The 27,013-nt window shown below is 53.3% G+C and overlaps 1 protein-coding gene across 1 annotated transcript; it reads right to left on the bottom strand.

The window, feature by feature from the left end:
- Positions 1-690: 690 nt before the first annotated feature.
- Positions 691-23,098, bottom strand: IL34 (interleukin 34). The gene is made up of 6 exons (XM_077288940.1): positions 22,898-23,098; positions 20,182-20,240; positions 19,914-20,014; positions 19,391-19,468; positions 15,945-16,106; positions 691-4,270 (listed from the first exon to the last, which is right to left on the bottom strand). The coding sequence occupies exons 2-6, from the start codon at positions 20,225-20,227 to the stop codon at positions 4,043-4,045; spliced, it is 615 nt and encodes a 204-aa protein (XP_077145055.1). The 5' UTR covers positions 20,228-20,240; positions 22,898-23,098; the 3' UTR covers positions 691-4,042.
- Positions 23,099-27,013: the final 3,915 nt, after the last annotated feature.

The following is a 27,013-nucleotide window of genomic DNA, read 5'->3' as shown; positions in this document are numbered from 1 at the left end:
ACCAGCAGCACCAAACACCGTCCGCAGCACCGTGCTCCGTCCCAACACTCCTCCACTGTCCGCAGCACCGTGCCCCGTCCCCTGCACTGTCCCAACACTCCCCCACTGTCCCCTGCACCGTGCCCCGTCCCAACGCTCCCCCACTGTCCGCAGCACCGAGCCCCGTCCCAACGCCCCCCCACTGTCCGCAGCACCGTGCCCCGTCCCAACGCCCCCCCCCCACTGTCCGCAGCACCGTGCCCCGTCCCAACGCCCCACTGTCCGCAGCACCGTGCCCCGTCCCAACGCCCCCCCACTGTCCGCAGCACCGTGCCCCGTCCCAACGCCCCCCCACTGTCCGCAGCACCGTGCCCCGTCCCAACGCCCCCCCACTGTCAGCAGCACCATGCCCCGTCCCAACGCTCCTCCACTGTCCATAGTACCGTGCCCCATCTCAACGCTCCCCCTGTGCACAAAACCATACCCCATCCCAACGCTCCCCCACTGTCCGCAACTGTGACCCATCCCAACTCTCCCCCACTGTCTGCAGCACCGTGCCCAATCCAACTCTCCCCCGTTCTGCACCGTGCCTGTCATGAACCGGGGGTGTCTGGTTGCCCCAGTTCATTCTGTAGGGATTTATTTATATCCCACTTCCAGTTTGGAACTTGCAGCTGTCTGGCGCCCCCTTTATCCTCAGGTCTGTCAGGTAACTGCACCTAGTACAATTAATCGCCAGAAAGGCTGCCTGCTCGTGTACTGGCTATTGGGCACGCTGCCTTGAGGGTAATATAATTATACCCAGCCGCAGCCGAGTAATACACTTATAAACCCCGTTCCGTCACTGCCAGTTACCCAACAAGCTCAGTAAGATCTGCTGCCACCAGCTCCTATTCCTATGACTAAAAGTGGGTCAGGAGCCAACCTAATCAGTAGCTTAATTTACTTCAGAGGACGTTGGAGGTACATTTTAGAGCAAGGCCGAGACTAGTAAATATTATAGCTTTTACTACAAAAAGATTAGGTAGTGTTTACAAAAGTATATAAAAAGATATTACCAAAATGAGACAATCTAGTATGTACAGACAATTACAAAATAAAAGGGTTTAAAAGAAAAGAAACTTACAATTCTCTCATATCATGGATGACCATGCGGCGTGGGGGAGGGGGTGACATCAAAATGCATCAGAGTGTCTCTTAGGCTACTTTCACACTTCTGTCGGTACGGGCCCATCGCAATGCATCAGGCCGACGGACGCTGTGAAATAACTGCAAGACGTGGGCAGCGGATGCAGTTTTACAACGCATCCGCTGCCTATTCTGCAGTCGGGGGAGGAGGGGGTGGAGTTTCGGCCGTGCATGCGCAGTCGAAAATGGCAGACGCTACACACAAAAAATGTTACATGGAACGCAATGCGTCGCTAACGCAAGTCTATGGAGAAAAAATGCATCCTGCGGGCAACTTTGCAGGATGCATTTTTTTCTCCAAAACGACGCATTGCGACGTATGCCATAAGACGGACGTGTGAAAGTAGCCTTAGCTGGCTCCCTGGGAAAAAAACTAGTGCAAAATGAGGTCCCACTATCTTATACTCCCCTGGTTGGGACATCATTGATTGGGCTGCGCCATGGACTCCACTCCCCTTTCCAAAGAGACTCAGAACTTTTTTAAAACTCATATTAGTCAGAGCGTACACTGGGAACCTCATAGAGTCATGACAAAAGTATTACATGTCTTCTCACGATGTTAGCTTCCATTTAAGTCTACACATGGGGTAGATGTGTGACCCGGTTAAGTAATAATCCGTTTCTGCTAGGTGCTGAGCTTAGAAAAACACTGTGCTTGTCAATCTACCCTGGCACATCCCAAATATATAACTTTCACACCTATCTCACCACCTGGGGTCGAATTATTCCATCTTAAATAACTGATTCACAATGAAGCACATGGTTCAGACAAAGGAAGGTTTCTGCTAATTAACACATTCTTGAGGGAGGGGGGAAGAGTGGTATAGAATTAGAGTTGAGAAGGAGAGCTTTCTAGGCAGTGAGAAGAAAGAGGGGCTGTGGGGAAACCACAGTTGCAGCTTGTCAGTTACACAACCAGAGAGATGTAGCAGCTCTGAATGTGTGTACTTTACACAGACCTAATGGGTGTAGCAGAGCTGGGTATATTCATGACAGTGCCCCATCCCAACCCTCCTGCACTATCTGCTGCACCGTGCCCCATCCCAACATTCGCCCACTATCTGCTGCACCGTGCCCCATCCCAACGCTCCCCCACTATATGCTGCACCGTGCCCCATCCCAATGCTCCGACCGTCCGCAGCACTGTGCACCATCCCAAAGCTCCTCCACCATCCGCAGCACCGTGCCCTATTCCAACACTCCCTCCTGTGCGCAGAACCGTGCCCCATCCCAACACTCCCCACTGCGGACTGTGCCTCATCCCAAAGCTCTCCCACTGTGCACCATGCCCCATCCCAATGCTCTGCCACTGTCCACAGCACCGTGCTCCATCCCAACACTCCTCGAATGTGCACCGTGCCCCAACCTAATGCTCCACCACTGTCCCCAGAACCGTGCCACATCCCAACTCTCCCCCACTGTGCACCATGCCCCATCCTAATGCTCCCCCACTGTCCGCAGCACCAAGCCTCATCCTAACGCTCCTCCACTGTCCGCAGCACCGTGCCCTATCCCAACGCTCCCCCACTGTCCGCAGCAACGTGCCCCATCCCAACGCTCCCCAACTGTCCGCAGCACCGTGCCCCATCCCAACGCTCCCCCATTGTCTGCAGCACCGGGCCTCATCCCAATGCTCCTCCACTATCTGCAGCACCGTGCCCCATCCCAACGCTCCCCCACTGTCCGCAGCACCGTGCCCCATCCCAACGCTCCCCCACTGTCCGCAGCACCGTGCCTCATGCCAACGCTCCCCCACTGTCCGCAGCACCGTACCCCTTCCCAACGCTCCCCCACTGTCCGCAGCACCGTGCCTCATCCTAATGATCCCTCCATCACTTCAAACCCTTCCCGCTAGTGGCAACAACTATGCAGGCTTCACTCCCCATCCTTCCCCCTGTGACATCCATTATGTATTGTGGCTCAGTGTTTAGCAATGTTGCTTTGCGGCGCTGGAGTCTTGGGTTCAAATCCCATCGATATAAACATCTGTAAGGGTATTGTTGTTTCCTTCCACACTCTCATAAAATCATGGTGGTGCTATATAAGCGAGTACAATAAATAAGCCAGTTTTACCAGTAATACCCTGCCCTTACCTCTCCTGGAGGTGGAAGAAGAATGTAGGGACAGAGCCCCTGACTCCTCTGCAGACCCTACAATCTGGTACAGGAACGACCCCCAGCCGTGTGACAACAGTGCCACTCCTCTGACTATGGAACCACAGTGATATCGCAGCACTGGTGGCCACCATCACTCCACCAGCAGAAGAGTGAGTGCAGCTCTGGAGTATGACCCCGGATAAGCCATGTATGCACACTGGTTGCATTTGGCTGTAGATAGGAGTAATATTCTGTTATAATTTTATAGTAAAATAATTTTTATGACAATATATAATCTCATTAGAAAAATATATGAATAAGACAATCACATTCACGCGATTCCTTCCTATGGAAGGTGATCCAGGACTTCAGGCCTTTCCTGTGTTCACACTTCCGCTCAGTCATATCCGCTGCGGATCCAGGATAGACGGAAGCCATGATACCAGTGTGAACAAATCCTTCATACAGTGAGATAAATTGATCCTAGGAGAACAATGGTCCCACTTGTGAGAGCTGCTGCAGTGTAAAGCACAGTGAGATCATATCATCCCCACTATACTTAGTTACTGCAGTGGATATAGATCCTTCTTAGTGATGGCAGTGGGGCTGGTCAGGAGCAGGGAGCGGTGGGGCCTAGGCCTCAGAGTCCCCGTCTCCTCTTGGTTAGTGGATCCGGGGGTTTAGGGTGGGATAGAGCTGCCCTGACCCCAGTACACATTCTGTCCTCACTATTCACTGATTCAGGGGACTCCAGTGATGAAGTGGACGCGGGCACCCCTCTAACAGGACGGCCTTGGTGCAGCCCACGGGCCTGGCACAGGTCCAATATGGCAGAGGGGATCCTGGGGCGCAGACCGGGGCAGACATAGGCCGCACTCCTCCTGGTACAAGATGTCCAGCACTCGCCAGCAGTCGTCCAGCAGATCCTTCGGAGCGACTCCTTTCACTTTATCTCCTGGCGTCCACAATCGCCCCACAATGTCCTTGGCGATATCAGTCAGGTCTGGCTGCAAAAGCAGGACAAAGCGGTGAGGACATGCACGAAGACCACAAGGCATCCCGTCACCTCCATAGCTGAACTCACTCATCTGCTGCTACATCGTGTCTTATCCTCCGGTCACCTCCAGAGCTGAACTCTCTCATCTGCTGCTACATCGTGTCTTATCCTCCAGTCACTTCCAGAGCTGAACTCACTCATCTGCTGCTACATTGTGTCTTATCCTCCAGTCACTTCCAGAGCTGAACTCATTCATCTGCTGTTACATTGTGTCTTATCCTCCGGTCACTTCCAGAGCTGAACTCACTCATCTGCTGTTACATCGTGTCTAAGGCTACTTTCACATTAGCGTTGTTCGACGCACGTCGCAATGCGTCGTTATGTAGAAAAAACGCATCCTGCAAAGTTGCCCGCAGGATGCGTTTTTTTCTCCATAGACTTTCATTAGCGACGCATTGCAACGGAGTGCCACACGTCGCCACCGTCGTGTTTTGGCGGACCGTCGGCACAAAAAAAGTTACATGTAACTTTTTTTGCGCGTCGTGTCCGCCATTTTCGACCGCGCATGCGCGGCCGAAACTCCGCCCCCTCCTCCCCGGACATTACAATGGGGCAGCGGAAGCGTTGTAAAACTGCTTCCGCTGCCCACGTCGGGCATTACTTTCACAACGCACGTCGGGCCGACGCATAGCGACGGCCCCGTGCCGACGCTAGTGTGAAAGTAGCCTTGTCCTCCAGTCACCTCCAGAGCTGAACTCACTCATCTGCTGTTACATCGTGTCTTATTCTCCAGTCACCTCCAGAGCTGAACGCACTCATCTGCTGTTACATCGTGTCTTATCCTCCAGTCACCTCGAGAGCTGCAGTCACTATTCTGCTGTTACATCGTGTCTTATCCTCCAGTCACCTCCAGAGCTGCAGTCACTATCCTGCTGTTACATCGTGTCTTATACTCCAGGTCTTTTATTAAATAAAATAAAATACTTTACATGACAATAACTAAGATACATTACAAATAAAACACAACAGAACAAAACATAAGAACAAAGCTCCAATCAGACGACAACAAACGACAAAAATCACAAAGAAATAAACCGGAAATGGAACAAAAATGGAGAAAGTTCATGATCTACAAATCAGGGACGTGAAAGAAAAATTCCAATAAAATAAAGAAAGCAAAACTAAAAGACGACAAACAAAATACTCATAACTACATGAATACCCCTGTAAAAAAATATAAATATAAATAATAAATAGTATAAAATCATGTAAGACCCCCGACCCAGCTTCATTCATACTACTATATACAACCCCAACTACATTCACACCGTCCTATATACAATATTATATACACTATAAACACATTATACTAAACCAAACACTATACAACACCGCAAACACAACAAAACCCTACTGGTCCCACTGCCTTACCTTACAGCCACCCCCTTACACCACCACATTCACCCTACAACAAACCTAAATACAATACAGTGTACAAGATTAACATTTTTTTGTTTTGTTTTTTTGTTTGTTTTTTTTAATATATATACACACCTACTCTAACTATCCCGCCACCCCTGATCCAGCTCTGGCCACAAAGTTCAGGAATTATCCGAGCTAGGATCAGGCCCCAAAGTTTTTCCCCAGGCGGGGCCTGGGCCAGGCCAGATCAGTCTCTTATCACTGCAGTTGAACCCCCCAATCCCCCCACCCAACCTAACTAATACCCTCTATTATACACACTATATACAATACACTATATACAACATATACATAAACCAACATCACAGAACACAACCTACATACTCACCACCCAAGGCTCAAGTTCGATGCCTGCAAACCTTCTATTCAAGGAACAGAAATACAAAACAAAAATCTAGGGTGTAAAGATATCAGCCCACCACCAGGATATAGGAGCGCTAACGGACTAAGGCACCCCGAAGGAGAAACCCCTCCAGAGATGGGCCGCCCTCCGGGCACCCAGTCTTTCGCACTCCAGAGAACGTACCTTCACCAGGGCACCTAGGATGCTGCTACAAACTTCATCTACACGGAGGATTTTACTCTGCGTCGAAACTAAAACTCGTGCGTTCCACGTGAAGTACCTGACCACTGCACTAACTAAGAATAAAGTGGCTCGGTCCCTTCTCCCGAGGTCTCTGAATGCTCCATAGGCCCACTCGGCATAGGACAGAGTGGCCAGCCGCGGCCAACCAATGGAAACGCCCACCCTGTTGTACACCTCTGTATTAAAGGGACAATGAAGCAGGAAGTGCTCCATGCTTTCCAGCATGGTAGCGCAATCCTCACGGGGACAATTTCTGTCCACGGAGCTCCTGTGCTTCAAATTGTCTCTCACATACAACTTACCTTGGAAGCAGCGCCAAGTCAAGTCCCAATACTTCTTGGGGATCCTGCTAGAATTTAACAAACTTAACCCAACCTCTAGATCCCGACTCGGGCAGTCCTTGAGGACCAGTGGTCTCTGAAAATGTGAAAGCAAGACCCGCATGTCGAGGAGTTTCCTCGGGAGGGACCTCACTTCCCACATTCCCAGACCCCACCGGCGCATCATTTTCAAAACCGGGGTAACATAAGCCGGAAGATGCCCGTGCGGTGTGCGAAGATCCTTCAGTCTTCCCCCTGTCTCCCATTCCTGGAAGAAAGGCTGAAACCATCCCTTGCAGGAGAATACCCACGGAGGAGCCCTCTCCTTCCAGAGGTTTGCCACGTTAACTTTCAAAAAGGTGTTCACTAGAAACACCACGGGGTTCACCATATTCAACCCCCCTAGTCTCCTCGTGCGATAAGTGACCTCCCGTTTGACTAGGTTCAGTCTATTCCCCATAACATCTGGAAGAACAGACTGTAGACCCGTGTCCAGAGAGGCTCCGGCAAGACACAGACGCTGCCCAGGTAGATTAGCAAGGGGAGCAGGAAAGCTTTGCACAGGTCAACCCTTTCCCTCAGGGTCAAAGACCAACCCTTCCATTGGTCCACTCTTTGGGCGACACCCTTGATTCTGCCTTCCCAGTTTTTCGTGGGGTAATCACCCTGGCCAAATTCGATGCCTAGGACTTTGGCATGTTCTTGGGGTTCGGGGAGGGTGTCCGGAAGATCAAACGTGGGATCCCCGCCTCTCAGCCAGAGACTCTCACACTTGTCCTGGTTGACCTTGGACCCGGATGCCTCCGAGTAGCTCTCCACTTCTGACATCACCACCATCGCCTCCTCTTGCGAAGAAACAAAGACGGTAACGTCGTCCACGTAGGCCACTACCCTCAGGATAGCCTCTGGCGCCAACCCGCCCATCCTCACCCCAGCCAATGGTCCACAATCAACCCTTCTGAGGAAGGGATCGATCGCAAACGCGTAAAGCAAAAGGCTAAGAGGGCAGCCCTGGCGGACACCAGATCCCACCCCGAAAGGTTGTCCAATCCACCCGTTTACCAGAGGGAAAGTCTCAGCCCCTGCGTACAAGGTCTTAAGCCAGTCCACAAACCCTCCAGGCAGACCATACCTCAAAAGAGTGGACCAGAGCTACTCATGGTCGACCCGATCAAAGGCTTTTGCCTGATCCAGGGTCAGCAAGAACCCCTTCCAAAGGCCCGCCCTGCCTTGCTCCACGGCCTCTCGGACACCCAGAACAGCACTGAAAGTGCTATGGCCAGGAACACAACAGTGCTGGGCCCCCGAAAGGAGCCGCGGTGCAAACTTCACCAGCCTGTTGAAGAGTATCTTAGCCAAAACCTTCCTGTCCACATTGAGAAGTGATATGGGACCCCGATTCTCAATGCGTGACGGATCCTTACCCTTTGACAAAATGATCAAAGCCGACCTCCTTAATGATCTCGGCAGAGTGCCCGAGGAGAGACACTCATTAAACACCTGAGTCAAGAGGGGGACCAAGGAGTCCCTAAAGGTCTTAAAGAACTCGCATGTTAAGCCATCCGGACCTGGCGATTTTTTGGGCCGGAGCCCATCAATCGCCAGTCTCACTTCCTCTTCTTTGATCGCTTCTGCCAAACCGCCCAGCGAGAGGTCAGCCCCTGGCTCAGGAACAGCTTCAGCCAGGAAAGCCGACATCCTGTCACGATCCAGTTCCTTCCTTCCCAAGAGGTGCGAGTAGTATGAACTGACGACCTCCAAGATCCCTGATCTGGACCTTCTCAGGGATCCCGTACTGTCCATCAGCCCTGTCACTATCTTACTATTCACTGACATCTTGCAGCTTCTGTAAGGGTCGGGCGAGTAGTACTTCCCGTAGTCCCTCTCAAAAACCAAAGATGCGTGCCTATCGTACTGACACCTCTTTAGCAAAGATTTCACACTGGAGATCGCCTCGCGGCTACCCCCAGTCGAGACAAGATGCTCGAGTTTCCTCCTCAGGCTCTGATACAGGCGATCCCGGTTCAGGCTTCTGAGGTTCGAGAGTTGCCGGAAGAATCTCGCCACCCGATGTTTGAACATCTCCCACCACTCAGACTTAGTGTTACTTAGGCCCAGCAGCGGTACGTGGCTCTGAAGAAATTCCTCAAAGGACCGTCTTACAGCTTCTTCCTCAAGGAGTGATGAATTCAGCTTCCAATAACCCCTTCCCATCCGAGGAGTCTCTGTAACGCTCAGAGAAAACATAATCAAACAGTGATCGGAGAACTCCACCTCCACAACCGACAACGGCGAGGAGACGGCATCCTCCTTCAAATAAAACCTGTCTATCCTAGACCTGCACTGACTACCTCTAAAAAAGGTGAACCCCGCGTGGCCTGTGTTGTGCCGGATGTGGACATCCACCAGGCGTGCCTCACTTACTATCCTATTTAGCGCGACGCAATCGTAAGCCAGCCGGTCTCCGGAACCTCCTCTATCACAGGGTCTCGTGACGTTGTTGAAATCCCCTCCAAAGACCACCTGCCGACTCGAAAATAAGAAAGGTTTGATCTTCATGATGAGACACTTGCGGTCCCACTTGGACTGGGGACCATAGATGTTAATGAGCCGAAGCTCCTGTCCCCCAATGGAGACATCTAGGATCAAGCATCTCCCCATTTCTAACTCGATCAATCGTCTGCATTCAACCGCTGCGGTCTTAAAAAGGACCGCCACCCCGCTATACGGCTCGGCCGCAAGAGACCAGTAGGAGGGCCCGTGCCTCCACTCCCGCCTTGCTTTATGCATGGTTGATAGGTCGGTCAACCTGGTCTCCTGCAAAAACAAAATGTCGGCGTCAAGTTGGCAGAGAAAATGAAAGGCCGTGTACCTTGCCGCATCTGACTTTATGCTGGCAACATTAATGGTTGCCAGCGTCAATGGGGTGGGTGCCGCCATCATGATTGATTGAATTACATAGCCTTTTTCTTCCCACCAACAGTTTCACCCTCTTCCTCTGACAATGATGAGTTTTTAGTGCGCTTAAGACAAACAGACTCATCCATTCTCTCCTTACATACACTCTGGCCCTTGTCTGGTGGTCCTGAGTTAGTGTCCCCCCCCAGAAGGCTTTGTATTTGCCCCCTGAGAAGAAGACCCAGCGACCTCCTGAGCCCCAACAACGTTGTCCGCAACCTCCGGCCCCGGGTCCCCATCGCCCCCCTCTGGAGGGGAGTCCTGGAGGGCCCGGAACCGGTTAGAGAGATCCACCAGAGGGGGGGCGGCTGGACCTTCCAATGGCACCTGTATCAGGACTACGGAGTCAGAGGGGTCGCACTCCGAGGAGGAGGCTCGAGGCCCGGACCCCCTCTTATCCTTAGTTGTTTTCCTGCTACCCTTTTTCTTTTGCTGTGACCACTCCCCCTCTCCCTCATCCAGACTGTCACCGGATGAAGGTTCCTGGGCAGACATGGCGTCCTTTTGCTCCTCCCTTTCAAGTCTCTTGACTTCCTCGTTCAATTCGCCGTCTTTAGGATCCTCAGCTGCAAGTGAAGCACCCGGGTCAGAGTTTAGGGTCATTACTCCCTGCCCCCTGTTCCCATGGCGCTGCTCCTGCCGCCTGATATTGGATGTCGGCAGCCTGCTCCTCACCGGTTCCCTGCCTCCTCTGCCTCTACGGGTCCCTTCACCGGCGAGATTAGTCCCGGCTTTCGCCTGTCCCGCACTCCTCGCTTTCAGGACCGCATTGGCAAAGGAACGCGGACAGCGACTGAACGGGTGACCGAGGTCACCACACAAGTTACACCTAATCCTGCCACAGGTAGCAGCAAGATGGCCGAGGTCCCCACACAGTGCGCATTTCTGGGTGGTACACTGCGCACTGAAGTGTGTGGGGCTGCCGCACCAGTGACAGACCTTAGGCTGCCCCCGGTAGAAAATCAAGATCCTGTCCCTCCCCAAAAATGTTGAGGAAGGGATATGGGTAACGGTGTTTCCTGAAACCTTCAATTTCACCATGAAGGTCCAGGCTCCTGACCAGATACCATGCTCGTCGAGGGTCTTTTCAGGAATACCGACGATGTCGGCGTATCGTCCAACCCATGTGGAGATGTCGACACAGGAAAGTGACTCGTTACTGGTCAAAACGGTTACCTTCCTGACCGAGTTCTGGCGGGATATTGCTACAGTGTGGAAACCCTGCCATTCGGGGCGACCCTGAGCCAGCTCATGGCGAGACAAGAAAAGCTCAAGGCCCTCCGGTCTCACGAAGCTGACATCGAAGTAGGAGGTCCCATAGGGATGGATCAAGGCGAAGATGTCATATGCCACGAAGCCCATCCCCAGCAGGAGCTCAGCAACCTTTGACCGATCAGGACAGGCATCCTTGCTTACCCACTGGAGACGGGCCACGTTTCTACGGTTACTCCTCTGCCCCAGTGTCGGCAGAGACCAGACAGTCTCTGCCCCTCTATCTCGGAAGGCGGAAAGACCGTGTCTCTCTATCCAGAAAGACAGATCAACCTCCCTCCCCTCTACATTGATAGAACTCTCCCCTTTCCTCAGGGCGTCCAGGAAGCGCTGTTGCAAGTCACCATTCTCAGGGTCACCAGACAAGGGCGCACTACTACCCCCAGCAGTGACAGCTCCTGAATAGCTTGGGGCTGAAGCACCCGCCACCGCTGGGGGGGCAGCGGGACCACTACCTGCTTCCCCTCCACCAACACCAGTAATGCTCTCCTCATTCACTCCACCACTACTCCCATCATTTGCAACTTCACTACTCCCATCATTCACTCCACCACTACTCCCACCATTCACTCCACCACTACTCCCATCATTCACTCCACCACTACTCCCATCATTCACTCCACCACTACTCCCATCATTCACTCCACCACTACTCCCACCATTCACTCCACCACTACTCCCAACATTCACTCCACCACTACTCCCAACATTCCCGTTACCATTGCCAACACTTCCCGTCACTTTATTACCAGTATTGTCACCACCATTTGTCCCAGTGTTCTCTGCACCTTCCACAGTCACATCCATTCCTTCCTCACTTGTGTCTGGCTTCTCTGCACTCACATCTGCTGGACCGGGGGAGGGGGTGCAGCACCACACCCGTTTTCCCTTGATTGGTGCTGGCTCTCTGTTGTGTCTCTGGAGCGCCCTGCCCCCCCACTGCAGCAGTTTGTATTTTATTATTATTCAGGGCCCGCTGCTTGTTGGGGGGCGCCGCCTGCCCCGCACCCCCAGACTTCGGGGTCCTGGTATCACGTTTGGGTGTTGGAGCACTCTGTCCTCCTGTCACTGCAGGGCGCCCAGTGTTCCCCACAGATGATTTTTCCTGCTTTTTTTTTCCATTTTGGACTCGCTGCTCTCCTGTCGCACCCATGTGCCTCTCCTCTGTTGAGGCGCACTGCGCCCCTGTCACAACAGTGCGCCCCCCTTTCGCCACACCATGTTTCTCGGACCTGCTCCCCACAGCCCCGGTGTCGGCTGGCTCAGCCGTAGTGAGCAGGGATGGAGTCTGCCCACACCGTCCCCCTTTCGCAACGGCATGGACACCCACCTCACCCTCCCCGGCCCCGGTGATAACCGGCTTAGCCGCAGAGGGCAGAGAGGGAAACTCCTCGGGGTCCCCTATGTCCGGCACCTTGAGTACCTCCACAGCCTCGCCCCCTGCACTGTTCCCCGCACAGACGGCAGCACCGCCGGACGTCCTCCTCCTCTCCCCACCTTGCCTATGCCCCGGACCCACTGCAGAGCCCGTGCCTTTAGGTTTGGTGGGGTTTACACAGGAGGTGGTAGGTGTAACATCAGCCATAGGTACATACTTGTAACTCACCACCTCCCGTGCGGTCTCCTTCGTCGTCTTCTTCCTCTTCTGGGTTTCCTCTGCTGGCTCGTCCTCACCAAAGGAAAAGCGGTCCAGGTTCACTGGAGACTCCAGCTGTCGGATCTCCTGTAGCAGACCGCCCTCCTCCTCTTCCTCAGCTGACACTCCAGCCTGTGCTGTCGGAGTCCTCTGCCGTGCCGGGAGGCCGCTCCCCTGTTGTCGGCTCTGCGACTCACTCTCCCGGCTGGTTCCAGCTTGTAGGACTCCAGTCACAACCACATCGGCGTCCTCCTCCTCCTCGTCGCTTAGGACGCCGGCTGGCGGCTCTCCTGAGGTATTTAACCCCTTCATTTCTGAGAACCGCCGCTGGTTCTTAAACCTCTCCAGGAAGGGACCTGCGCTTTTCTCAATCCCCTCCCGGAGGAGCACTAACCGGGCCACCTCATCTCTGAGGGCTCTGAACCTCAGGGAGGTCGCGGGTTTCTCCTTGTTAGAGGCTCAGGTGTTCAGGATCCGAGCCTCCCGCAGCTCCTCCTTCAGCCCGGTCAGTGCTTTGCCGGCGTCCTCGTACTCACGTAGCATGGCGACCACTCGGGAGAAGGTACTCGTGGACTCGCCGGAGCTCCTCTCCCCCCAGGATATTCCTGGGCTCTCCTTCCTGGGGCCTGGGGTGCCCCTGTCTCCCTCTCTGGGAGGACGATGAGCCGTCTCAGGGTTGGAGTAGGTGGGTATGGTTCTTCTCACCCGTCCCGACCTCCTCAGTCCCTCTTGGGCCGGTTACTGCTGCTGCTCTCTGTCCCCCGCCGGCACAGACCGGGGAACTGAAGCCTGGGAAGCCATGCCGGCCTCCCAGGAAGCCTGCCTCTCCCTGGGGAGAAGAGAGGCAGACTCTGGGCCTCCTGCTGGAAGTGCTGGAGCTCACAAGACAGGTGCTGCTCCTAGCAGGGTGTGACTGATTGTGGGCACCTGTCCTCCAGTCACCTCCAGAGCTGCACTCACTATTCTGCTGTGAGGCTGTGTGCACATGATGCAGATTTAGTGCAGATCTGCAGCGTTTTTTTTCTGCTGCAGATCTGCACTGTGATTTACAGTACAATGTAAATCAGTGTGAAAAAAAAAAAGCTGCGCACATGGTGCAGAAATATCCGCGCAGAAAAGCTGCAGATTTCAAAGAAGTGCATGTCACTTCTTTTGTGCAGTTCTGCAGCATTTCTGCACACCTCCATGATAAAAATCTGCAGTGGTAAAATCTGCACAAAAACTGAACAAAAACCGCAACAAAAACTGCACCTGCGTTTTCTGCCAGGAGATGCAGATTTAGTGCAGAAAATTCTGCCCCACATTTCCATAGCCTTACATTGTGTCTACTGCTCCAGTCACTTCCAGAGCTGCGGTGCTCGGGTCGCTCAGTCCAGTCAACCCTCCTGATACAATTATAAGATTACCTCACCTTATTACAGGTCATCATGCGGAGACGTGGCGCTGAGTGGAGGCGGTGAGGCGGTAAGCGGAGGTTAGTGAGCCATGCATGAGCCACAATCAGCAACTCCGCTAAATGAGACAAAAACTCTAATTGTATAATGTGAGACGACAAAGCGTGAGAGCAGCTGGCCGACCGCAAAGGGGACAACGAGGACCCCGCCGACCCTCCATGTAACACCCACCGCACATCGCCTGCTTCTCTACCACTGACCCCTGTGCAAACACTCCTCCAGACCCCACTGTCCTCCTCCAGACCCCACTGTCCTCCTCCTCCTCCTACAGACCCCTCTGTCCTCCTCTTCCTCCAGACCCCACTGTCCTCTTCTTATTCCAGACTCCTCTGTCCTCCTGACTCCTCTGTCCTCCTCTTCCTACAGACCCCATTGTCCTCCTCTTCCTCCAGACCCCATTGTCCTCCTCTTGCTCCAGACCCCATTGTCCTCCTCTTGCTCCAGACCCCACTGTCCTCCTCTTGCTCCAGACCCCACTGTCCTCCTCTTGCTCCAGACCCCACTGTCCCCCTCTTGCTCCAGACCCCTCTGCCCTCTTCTTATTCCAGACTCCTCTGTCCTCCTCTTTCTCCAGACTCCTCTGTCCTCCTCTTCCTCCAGATACCTCTGTCCTCCTCCAGACCCCACTGTCTTCCGCTTCCTCCAGACTCCTCTGTCCTCCTGTAAACGTCTCTGTACTTTTCCTCCAGACCCCTCTGTCCTCTTCCTCCAGACCCCACTGTCCTCCTCTTCCTCCAGACCCCACTGTCCTCCTCTTCCTACAGACCCCACTGTCCTCCTCTTCCTACAGACCCCACTGTCCTCCTCTTCCTACAGACCCCACTGTCCTCCTCTTCCTACAGACCCCACTGTCCTCCTCTTCCTACAGACCCCACTGTCCTCCTCTTCCTACAGACCCCACTGTCCTCCTCTTCCTACAGACCCCACTGTCCTCCTCTTCCTACAGACCCCACTGTCCTCCTCTTCCTACAGACCCCACTGTCCTCCTCTTCCTACAGACCCCACTGTCCTCCTCTTCCTACAGACCCCACTGTCCTCCTCTTCCTACAGACCCCACTGTCCTCCTCTTCCTACAGACCCCACTGTCCTCCTCTTCCTACAGACCCCACTGTCCTCCTCTTCCTACAGACCCCACTGTCCTCCTCTTCCTACAGACCCCACTGTCCTCCTCTTCCTACAGACCCCACTGTCCTCCTCTTCCTACAGACCCCACTGTCCTCCTCTTTCTACAGACCCCACTGTCCTCCTCTTTCTACAGACTCCTCTGTCCTCCCCTTCCTCCAGACCCCACTGTCCTCCTCTTCCTCCAGACTTCGCTGTCCTCTTCCTCCAGACTCCTCTGTCCTCCTCTTCCTACAGACCCCGCTGTCCTCCCTCCAGACCCCTGTGTACCCTGCCTCCAGACTCTTCTGTCTCTGGAGTGTTTCTAGTGAGTTTTATCTTTGGAATCCTTTCTATGGCAGGTGTGTAAGGCTACTTTCACACTAGCGTTAACTGCAATACGTCGCAAATGCGTCGTTTTGCCGAAAAAACGCATCCTGCAAAAGTGCTTGCAGGATGCGTTTTTTCAGCATTGACTAACATTAGCGACGCATTTGCGACGCATTGCCACACGTCGCAACCGTTGTGCGACGGTTGCGCCGTGCTGTGGCGGACCGTCGGGACCAAAAAACGTTACATGTAACGTTTTTTGCTCCCGACGGTCCGTTTTTTCCGACCGCGCATGCGCGGCCGGAACTCCGCCCCCACCTCCCCGCACCTCACAATGGGGCAGCGGATGCGCTGGAAAAATGCATCCGCTGCACCCGTTGTGCGGCGGAGACAACGCTAGCGTCGGTGACCTCGGCCCGACGCACCGCGACGGGCCGAGCCCGACGCTAGTGTGAAAGAAGCCTTAGTGATCCATCTGTGGCCGCCCTGACATTGTGCTCCCCTTTCCCTCATGTAGTGCTGAGAACATCTGCAGCGCTTCTTACCTGATTGCCGGTGTGAAGCTCAGTGAATACGGCCTTCAGATCGTTTATGTAGGAGCGGGAGGGATGTCTCTGCGGCAGCATGTGCCATATGCTCAGCAGCACATTCTCATTGACGATGCCCCACAAGAAGCGCAGCTCCTCCACCGAGATCCCCTTACTGATCTATGGGACAAATCCACATAGCATTGCAGTGTCGCCACCAAGGAACGAGACGAAAGACCAACATAAACCAAGAGGAGGGCATGCGACATTAGGGGGCTGATTAGACATAGTTAATGTGCTGTGGTGCAGGTGTGGGACGTGCGCAGCTCTGAGCCGACGGTCCTTTCAACAAACATCTTTAAAGTTCTTCGCCTGCCAGTTTATGTGTTGGCAAAAAAAATGAGAGTGGGGCTTGTTGAGTTGTACATAGCCAATTTCATTGTTCTAAAAGGAGACATGTCTAGAGGAGAAGAATGAGGAGAAGAAAGAGGAAAAGGACAGAGAAGGACGAAGGAGGATGACAGAAGAAGGAGGAGGACGACAGAGGAAAAGAAGGAGGACCAAGAAAAAGAAGAAGTAGGACGGAGGAGTCTGGAGGAGAAGGAGGATGGATGCGTGTGGAGGGGAAGAAGAAGGAGGACGGATGAGTCTGGAGAGGAAGAAGGATGAATGAGTCTGGAGGGGAAGAGCTTCTGGAGAAAAAGAATGAAGGACGAAGTCTGAGAGAGGAGGGGTCTGGAGGAGAAGATAGTGTAGAGAGAAGTCTGGCAGCAGCTTACTTGCATCTCAGCACTGACAACATATATGAGTTGTGCTTTTCATTGATAGAGAAAAGTTCACCCTGAGGAAGTAGAGATATTGTTGGATGAACCCTCTGGTTTTGGGCAGGAGACTCTGGAGAAATGTTCCTCCAGAAGATGAAAGTTTCCTTATAACCCTGCATAGTGTCAGAGTTTTCACACCTAGAGCTGCCATGTTGTATGATCCCAGGGAGATCTCAGGCCTTAACAGCTCCTGCTCCATGTGTGGCATGATGAAATAAAAGCCTGGACACTTCAGGATTCTTTACTGGGAATGTTAAGATATTTGCCTGAATACTGAAACTTCTTAGGACGGTGGTGATGAAGACTATGAAACTAAATACAGAAACCCAGAGGAGAGGAAACACAGAAAGAAGGAGATCCCTAGGGGAGGTAACACAGAGGAGGAAACAGGGAACTATAGAGATCAAGCAAGGAGGAACCATGGAAGAAGGAGGTTCCAGGGAAGGAAACCCGAGGGGAGGGGATTCTGATGGGAGGAGATCCCAAGAGAAGGAAACACAAATTGTAGGTGATCTCAAGGGGAGGAAAAAGAGAAAAGAGATCCTGATTGGAGGAAACATGGGAAAAAAGGTAGATCCCTGGGGGAGCGGAGGACAGGGAGATCCTGGGGGGACGAAGGATAGAAATAAGGTGATCCAGAGTGGAGGAAACACGGATAGGAGGAGATCCAGAGTGGAGGAAACACGGATGGAAGGAGATCCAGAGTGGAGGAAACACGGATGGGAGGAGATCCAGAGGGGAGGAAACACGGATGGGAGGAGATCCAGAGGGGAGGAAACACGGATGGGAGGAGATCCAGAAGGGAGGAAAAACGGATAAGAGGAGATCCAGAGTGGAGGAAACACGGAAGGGAGGAGATCCAGAGTGGGGGAAACACGGAAGGGAGGAGATCCATAGTGAAGGAAACATGGATGGGAGGAGATCCAGAGTGGAGGAAACACGGATGGGAGGAGATCCAGAGTGGAGGAAACACGGAAGGGAGGAGATCCAGAGTGGAGGAAACACGGATGGGAGGAGATCCAGAGGGGAGGAAACACGGATGGGAGGAGATCCAGAGGGGAGGAAACACGGATGGGAGGAGATCCAGAGTGAAGAAAAAACACGGATAAGAGGAGATCTAGAGTGGACGAAAAACGGATGGGAGGAGATCCAGAGTGGAGGAAACACGGATGGGAGGAGATCCAGAGGGGAGGAAGCACGGATGGGAGGAGATCCAGAGGGGAGGAAGCACGGATGGGAGGAGATCCAGAGTGGAGGAAACACGGATGGTAGGAGATCCAGAGTGGAGGAAACACGGATAGGAGAAGAACCAGAGTGGAGGAAACACGGATAAGAGGAGATCCAGAGTGGAGGAAACACTGATAGGAGGAGATCCAGAGTGGAGGAAACACTGATAGGAGGAGATCCAGAGTGGAGGAAACACGGATAGGAGGAGATCCAGAGTGGAGGAAACACGGATAGGAGGAGATCCAGAGTGGAGGAAACACGGATAGGAGGAGATCCAGAGTGGAGGAAACACGGATAGGAGGAGATCCAGAGTGGAGGAAACACGGATAGGAGGAGATCCAGAGTGAAGGGAACACGGATGGGAGGAGATCCAGAGGGGAGGAAACACGGATGGGAGGAGATCCAGAGGGGAGGAAACACGGATGGGAGGAGATCCAGAGGGGAGGAAACACGGATGGGAGGAGATCCAGAGGGGAGGAAACACGGATGGGAGGAAACATGGATGGGAGGAGATCCAGAGGGGAGGAAACACGGATGGGAGGAGATCCAGAGGGGAGGAAACACGGATGGGAGGAGATCCAGAGTGGAGGAAACACGGATAAGAGGAGATCCAGAGTGGAGGAAAAACAGATGGGAGGAGATCCCGAGGGGAGGAAACACGGATGGGAGGAGATCCTGAGGGGAGGAAACGTGGAGAGAAGTAGAATAAGACAGAAGGAAACAGAGAACCATGGAGATCGCAAAAAAGGTAAAAACATGAAGAGGAGGAGATCTGGAAGAAGAGAACATGCAGATGGAGATCACCTGGGGGCATCAGGAAAGAATATTAAGATAAGGAGATCGTAAGCGTCAGAGGAAATATCCTCCACTCATGTGTGGATTTTGCACAGATCCGGAGGCCGGCTATTATCCGCCATTTCTTGGCTGAAATATTTCCTCCTTCCCATGATGATCTGTCCTCTATTGTCCGCTGTCCAGACAGTCCAGCATGGCCGCCTGTACACGCCTGTTCTGGAAAATAATGTCCATAAAGAACAAGGTCTCCTCTGACCTGAGTGGTTCTGGGGTCCGAATCTCATTGTCTCATCACCATGAACCTGTGGGGGGCACCGCTCTGGAAGTGGGGTGTCGGGAGACTTCACTGGGCCCGATCCCTGCTCATCCATGTGATCGCTGCATTAGAGATGTGTACTACAGGGGCTGACAACCTTCTGGACAATGATCATGATCACAGGTTGTCAGGGTCTGAGCAGAGGACTCCATCTTATGAAGGTGGCAGCAGCGCACATGGCGGGAGGTGACAGGCTCTTAAAGGGGCGCCGTGTAAACCTACCCCGGCTGAACCACAAGACAAGTCTCCATACTGAGGGGAAACCTACAATATGACCTATCACAGACAGACGTCGCCCCTACCAGGCTGCTGATGTTCTCGCAGCGCAGGATCTCCTCGTTCTTCACAGGCAACTGATAATCTGTCGGGAAGTAGTCACGCTGCAACGAGAAGACAGAGAGGTAGAGAGAAGAAAAATAAGTGCCCCCTCTCCAGAACAGGATCTGCTCATCTGTCTCACAGGGCATGGACCATGAGAAAAGTTAAGTGCCCCCTTCATTGGTGGCGTTACTGGGATGATGAGGGTGATTGAAATGCTGCAATCTTCTCCACCGCCATGCTTTACACTGCAGGAATCAGGTCCTTCCTCTCTCCAGGGATTGTTGTACTTCCTTACCTCCAATGTCCCAGCCGTCAGCGTGACCCTGGACCGGCGTGTAGTGTAAATGTAGGGGGCACTTACTTATCCCACAGGTGACATGGCAGACCTCTGCGGTACTGTACAGCATCTATGTGTGGAGGTCTTCTATGTAGACGGGGGCACTAGTCTGTAGGACCCCTGCCCGTCCGCCAGCGCCGCCGCCAGCGCCGCCGCCGCGCACTCACCATGTACATGATGCGGTTTTCATACTGGAGTTTACGACTTAACAGTTCTATGATCCGACACTTGTCCTGAATCGCCGCCGTCCTCACCAGAACCAGGACCCCTGCAATACACAAAGCTGTAACCTCCCAGCGAGACCCAACGGGCATCCTGACATGGTGTTCATGAACCAGTTGGCTCAGGATGAACAGAATATAGGTTCAAAGGGATTGTGAGACGAGGACGCAGCAAGGGAGGTGTGCGCTGAGGGGTCCCGTCCAAAATACTCACAGAGGAAGATGACGACTCCTCTCTGCACAGCCATCCTCACCGTCATCTGCGGGCACCACCTAAGGAAAGAGGAGAAGCCAGGGTGAGCCCCCCCAGTGCTAACTGCACCCTCCGAAGTCAGGACCAAACCCCAAGATCAGACCACCCCCCCAGAGCCCAGCGCCATGTACAGACCACCCCCAGAGCCCAGCGCCATGTACAGACCACCCCCCACAGCCCAGCACCATGCAGACCACCCCCCAGAGCCCAGCGCCATGTATAGATGACCCCCCAGAGCCCAGCGCCATGTACAGACCACCCCCCAGAGCCCAGCGCCATGTATAGACCACCCACCAGAGCCCAGCGCCATGAACGGACCACCCCCAGAGCCCAGCGCCATGTACAGACCACCCCCCAGAGCCCCGCGCCATGTATAGACCACCCACCAGAGCCATGTACAGACCACCCCCCAGAGCCCAGCCCCATGTACAGACCACTCCCCAGAGCCCAGCGCCATGTACAGACCACCCCCCACAGCCCAGCGCCATGCAGACCACCCCCGAGAGCCCAGCGCCATGTATAGACCACCCACCAGAGCCCAGCGCCATGTACGGACCACCCCCCAGAGCCCAGCGCCATGCACGGACCACCCCCCAGAGCCCAGCGCCATGCACGGACCACCCCCCAGAGCCCAGCGCCATGCACGGACCACCCCCCAGAGCCCAGCGCCATGTACAGACCACCCCCCAGAGCCCAGCGACATGCACAGACCACCCCCCAGAGCCCAGCGACATGCACAGACCACCCCCCAGAGCCCAGCGCCATGTACAAACCACCCCCACAGCCCAGCGCCATGTATAGACCACCCTCCAGAACCCAGCCCCATGTATAGACCACCCCCCAGAGCCCAGCGCCATGCACAGACCACCCTCCAGAGCCCAGCCCCATGTATAGACCACCCCCCAGAGCCCAGCGCCATGTACAGACCACCCCCACTGACATACAGTATATTGCAAAAGTGACATGCAGCACATAAACACACGTTCACATTGGCCATAAATCTGGCAAAACCTACAAGAAACAAAATGAGCAAAAAGCAAAAGTGCATCTAAATAACTCAGGGTTCTTAGGAATACTGGTTTTGTTTAAAAAACAAAAAAAGCATAAAAGCCATCCCACCACACCAAGGTGACCCTGACCGGGACGGTCCTACACTATCTAATACTGAAACCTTACCATGTGTCAGGGTTTACCTCAATGTGCAGAAGGGCAGACAAAGGGCCGGGGCCCGAACTGTGGACACCCGCCAAGGGAAGCTATTAAATGTAATATCCAGCACCAGGAAGGCCCGATGGTGCAATGGCCCAATGGTGGGATGGCCAGATGGTGTGATGGCCCAATGGTGGGATGGCCCGATGGTGGGATTGCCCGATGGCGGCCCATGGTGGGATGGCCCGATGGTGGCATGGCTCGACGGTGGGATGACTCGATGGTGGGATGGTCCAATGTGCGGTGAAGGGATGCAGCAATGTGTATGGTCTGAGCACTGACAAGCGGACCCCCCACCCCTGTATCCTCTGCAGTAATGTGTATGGTCTGAGCACTGACAAGCGGACCCCCACCCCTGTAACCTCTGCAGTAATGTGTATGGTCTGAGCACTGACAGGCGGACCCCTCACCCCTGTAACCTCTGCAGTAATGTGTATGGTCTGAGCACTGACAGGCAGACCCCCACCCCTGTAACCTCTGCAGTAATGTGTATGGTCTGAGCACTGACAGGCAGACCCCCACCCCTGTAACCTCTGCAGTAATGTGTATGGTCTGAGCACTGACAGGCGGACCCCCCACCCCTGTAACCTCTGCAGTAATGTGTATGGCCTGAGAACTGACAGGCGGACCCCCCACCCCTGTAACCTCTGCAGTAATGTGTATGGTCTGAGCACTGACAGGCGGACCCCCCACCCCTGTAACCTCTGCAGTAATGTGTATGGTCTGAGCACTGACAGGCAGACCCCCACCCCTGTAACCTCTGCAGTAATGTGTATGGTCTGAGCACTGACAGGCGGATCCCCCACCCCTGTAACCTCTGCAGAAATGTGTATGGCCTGAGAACTGACAGGCGGACCCCCCACCCCTGTAACCTCTGCAGCAATGTGTATGGCCTGAGAACTGACAGGCGGACACCCCACCCCTGTAACCTCTGCAGCAATGTGTATGATCTGAGCACTGACAGGCGGACCCCCACCGGGTGGATGCCCGGGTTCTAGCGGGGGTCTCATACCACTGTATAGGGTAGTTGGGGTCACGGCTCGTGCTTGTTGCGGGGATTTTCCAGCTCGGGATGGGATTACGGGGACGGTAGCTCAGCGCCCAGTGGGGAGTGGCACGGGCTGAAAACAGAGTACCAGGTGCATCTAGTAACCCATTATTAGGCTCTGGATAAAGTGCGGACATTTCTTCTCTGTGGGATCTGGAGGGTCCCGTGTGCCGTCTGCATTATTGTGCAGCTGTTCTGGGGTCTGGGACAGTTGGGTGAAGCTCAGGGCAGAACTAGAAGCTCTCGGACGCCAATGCACAATCCCCCTCAGTGACCGGCGTTCATTGTTCTGGTGGTCTTATGGCACAAGGGACCCTCGCACCGCCGACAACTGGTCACCTGACCCCACTTTCTACAGGGACGCTACACTTATCATAGCCAGTCCAGGTGACGTTTTGCTCCGTTATGGTGTGCACTCACTCAGGTCAGGGTCCTCGCTGTATTCTGGGGTCTCCGCTGGGGTCTCCTGTGCGGCTCCGGTTGGGATCCTCGCTGTACTCTGGGGTCTCCTGTGCGGCTCTGGTTGGGTCCTCGCTGTATTCTGGGGTCTCCTGTGCGGCTCTGGTTGGGTCCTCGCTGTATTCTGGGGTCTCCTGTGCGGCTCTGGTTAGGGTCCTCGCTGTTCTCTGGGGTCTCCTGTGCGGCTCTGGTTGGGATCCTCGCTGTACTCTGGGGTCTCCTGTGCGGCTCTGGTTGGGTCCTCGCTGTATTCTGGGGTCTCCTGTGCGGCTCTGGTTAGGGTCCTCGCTGTTCTCTGGGGTCTCCTGTGTGGCTCTGGTTGGGGTCCTCGCTGTACTCTGGGGTCTCCTGTGCAGCTCTGGTTGGGGTCCTCACTGTACTCTAAGGTCCTCGCTGTAATCTGGGGTCCTCGCTGTACTCGGGGCGTCTCTGCTGTGTACAAGTTCCTGTCTGGACCAGCGTGACTGCGGGTTACATCTGGGGTCAGAGCTGCAGCTGTTCCCTCCCTCTCTTATAAATGGCAGATGTAAAGTGCAGACTCACAGCAGTGCACGAGGGTACTACTACACCCATCATACACTACACAATGTGTAACAGCAGAATGATGACTGCAGCTCTGGGGGTGACTAGAGGATAAGACACAACGTAACAGCAGAATAGTGACTGCAGCTCTGGGGGTGACTGGAGGATAAGACACAATGTAACAGCAGAATAGTGAATGCAGCTCTGGAAGTGACCGGAGGATAAGACAATTTAACAGCAGAGTAGTGAGCACAGCTCTGGAGGTGACTGGAGGATAAGACACGATGTAACAGCAGAATAGTGAGTGCAGCTCTGGCGGTGACTGGAGGATTAGACACGATGTAAGAGCAGAAAAGTGAGCGCAGCTCTGGAGGTGACTGGAGGATAAGACATGATGTAAGAGCAGAATAGTGACTGCAGCTCTGGAGGTGACTGGAGGATAAGACACGATGTAACAGCAGAATAGTGAGCGCAGCTCTGGAGATGAGTAGAGCGTTCCAGTGGATGTATTAGGTCACATTCTGGCTGGTGACGGTGCAGATGTTGGGTGGAGTGGTCCGCGTGTTCTCCGGAATTCATGGTGCATGTCTCACTGCCATGTGCTCCCTCTGGTGACTGTAGGCCGCCATGTGGGCAGTGATGTGGAAGGCTGTGGGTAGTCATGTTCCCAGCAGTTACATATTCAGGGATCAGTCACAGATACACTGGCACACGGTGACGACTCCCCGCTGTGCCAGGACCTCCACCATGATGTCAACCGCCAGGAAGCCTGGCTCTCCTGAGAGGAGCAGATGGAGGAGACTTTGTTGTCTGCTGATGACGCCGATGCTGCTCACTGGAAGCTCAGTCATCACCACAAGAAATGAGCTCAATGACCACAGGACAGGTGGGTGAGCTCTACTGTTCTCTGGTATCAGCCGCAGAGAAGCTGCGCGCCGGCAGTAAACTGGGTCAGAACCAGACAGAGCAAGAATGAAATCTGCTGGCGGGGACATCGTCAGGTTAGCCGGGGTCAGGAATCAGAGGCAGAACCGTCAGGCAATTGAAGGGTTAAATCCATCTGTAGGGACTTCCCTCCACAATGGTGACTTACTCTACTGTCTGTGATGTAAGGAATCTGGATCTCCACATTCCCATATTATGGCTGACCAGGATTCAGTATTTAACCATTTAGGGGAGAAATAAGAAAAGAAAGCGCCAAGGACCCAGGAGACCGGAGTGCCAGAGAATAGACCCGTAAGATGGAAAGTCTGCGCACACCCGAAAAAAGACAAAAAAAATACATGAGGCCGTTCAGAAGTCGGTACTGGAGGCTGTCGAGTCACTGGTCTCATCATGGGAGTGCCATGGGAGTGATTCAGAAATGCTTCAGGTACAGCTTGCATTTAATGTGGTCTTGCTTTTTAGAGGCCGTAATGGCACAGCGAATATAAAAAACGTAGAGTAGGACTCCCCCATTATGAGAATGCCGTGAAGTGGCGGCTCAAAGAATTGATCAATTGTTTGCTAAATGTCTCATTTTTGAAACTCAGTTAGAAATCAATATGTGCACTTTATGTTTTGCGTTCTGACCACAAGCAGCGCTGGCTTCTCCCCCTTTTTTGCCAGAAAGAGTACAGACTATACTGAGGATACAGCCAGCAGCAATACAGACACCAGAAAAAGCAGACTATACTGAGGATACAGCAGGCAGCAATACAGGCGCCAGAAAAAGCGCAGACTACACTGAGGATACAGCCGGAAGCAATACAGGCACCAGAAAGAGCACAGACTATACTGAGGATACAGCCGGCAGCAATACAGACACCAGAAAGAACACAGACTATACTGAGGATACAGCCACCAGAAAGAGCACAGACTATACTGAGCATACAGCCGGCAGCAATACAGGCGCCAGAAAGAGCACAGACTATACGGAGGATACAGCCGGCAGCAATACAGGCGCCAGAAAGAGCACAGACTATACGGAGGATACAGCCGGCAGCAATACAGGAGCCAGAAAGGGCACAGACTATACTGAGAATACAGCCAGCAGCAATACAGGCACCAGAAAGAGCACAGACTATACTGAGGATACAGCCGGCAGCAATACAGGCACCAGAAAGGGCACAGACTATACGGAGGATACAGCCGGCAGCAATACAGGAGCCAGAAAGAGCACAGACTGTACTGAGGATACAGCCGGCAGCAATACAGGAGCCAGAAAGAGCACAGACTGTACTGAGGATACAGCCGGCAGCAATACAGGCACGAGAAAGAGCACAGACTATACAGCAGGCAGCAATACAGGAGCCAGAAAGGGCACAGGCTATACTGAGGATAAAGCAGGCAGCAATACAGGCGCCAGAAAAAGCACAGACTATACTGAGGATACAGCTGGCAGCAATACAGGAGCCAGAAAGGGCACAGACTATACTGAGGATACAGCCAGCAGCAATACAGACACCAGAAAGAGCACAGACTACACTGAGGATACAGCTGGCAGCAATACAGGAGCCAGAAAAAGCGCAGACTATACTGAGGATACAGCCGGCAGCAATAAAGGCGCCAGAAAGGGCACAGACTATACTGAGGATACAGCCGGCAGCAATACAGGGGCCAGAAAGAGTACAGACTATACTGAGGATACAGCCGGCAGCAATACAGGGGCCAGAAAGAGTACAGACTATACTGAGGATACAGCCGGCAGCAATACAGGCGCCAGAAAGAGCACAGACTATACTCGGGATACAGCCGGCAGCAATACAGGAGCCAGAAAGAGCAGACTATACTGAGGATACAGCTGACAGCAATACAGGAGCCAGAAAGAGCAGACTATACTGAGGATACAGCCGGCAGCAATACAGGCACCAGAAAGAGCACAGACTATACTGAGGATACAGGTGGCAGAAATACAGGCACCAGAATGAGCACAGACTATACTGAGGATACAGCTGGAAGCAATACAGGAGCCAGAAAGAGCAGACTATACTGAGGATACAGCCGGTAGCAATACAGGAGCCAGAAAGAGCACAGACTATACTGAGGATACAGCAGGCAGCAATACAGGGGCCACTAAGAGGAGCACAGATCTTAAGTTTGGGTGAAGATTTTGCCTGGTTTCACTTTGTTGGTATTTCTTTTATATCCTTTAGATTTTGTGTTCTGGTTCTGATTTTACGTGTTCTTTGTTTCCACATCACTTTGCTTTGGAGAAAATCGTATTCTGTTTGTTTCTTTTTGTCATTGTCTGGGATTTTGTGTTTCTGTTTTTTCGCTGTCATTTATTTATATTTAACCCCTTCATGACCCAGCCTATTTTGGCCTTAATGGCCTTGCCGTTTTTTGCAATTCTGACCAGTGTCCCTTTATGAGGTAATAACTCCGGAACGCTTCAACGGATCCTAGCGATTCTGAGATTGTTTTTTCGTGACATATTGGGCTTCATGTTAGTGGTAAATTTAGGTCGATAATTTCTGAGTTTATTTGTGAAAAAAACGGAAATTTGGCGAAAATTTTGAAAATTTCGCAATTTTCACATTTTTAATTTTTATTCTGTTAAACCAGAGAGGTATG

This window comes from Ranitomeya variabilis, chromosome 2 (assembly GCF_051348905.1).
Source record: "Ranitomeya variabilis isolate aRanVar5 chromosome 2, aRanVar5.hap1, whole genome shotgun sequence".
In the NCBI taxonomy this organism is placed as follows: Eukaryota; Metazoa; Chordata; class Amphibia; order Anura; family Dendrobatidae; genus Ranitomeya; species Ranitomeya variabilis.
The sequence above is the reverse complement of the archived record's forward strand: the minus strand, read 5'-3'. Positions and strand labels throughout refer to the sequence as shown.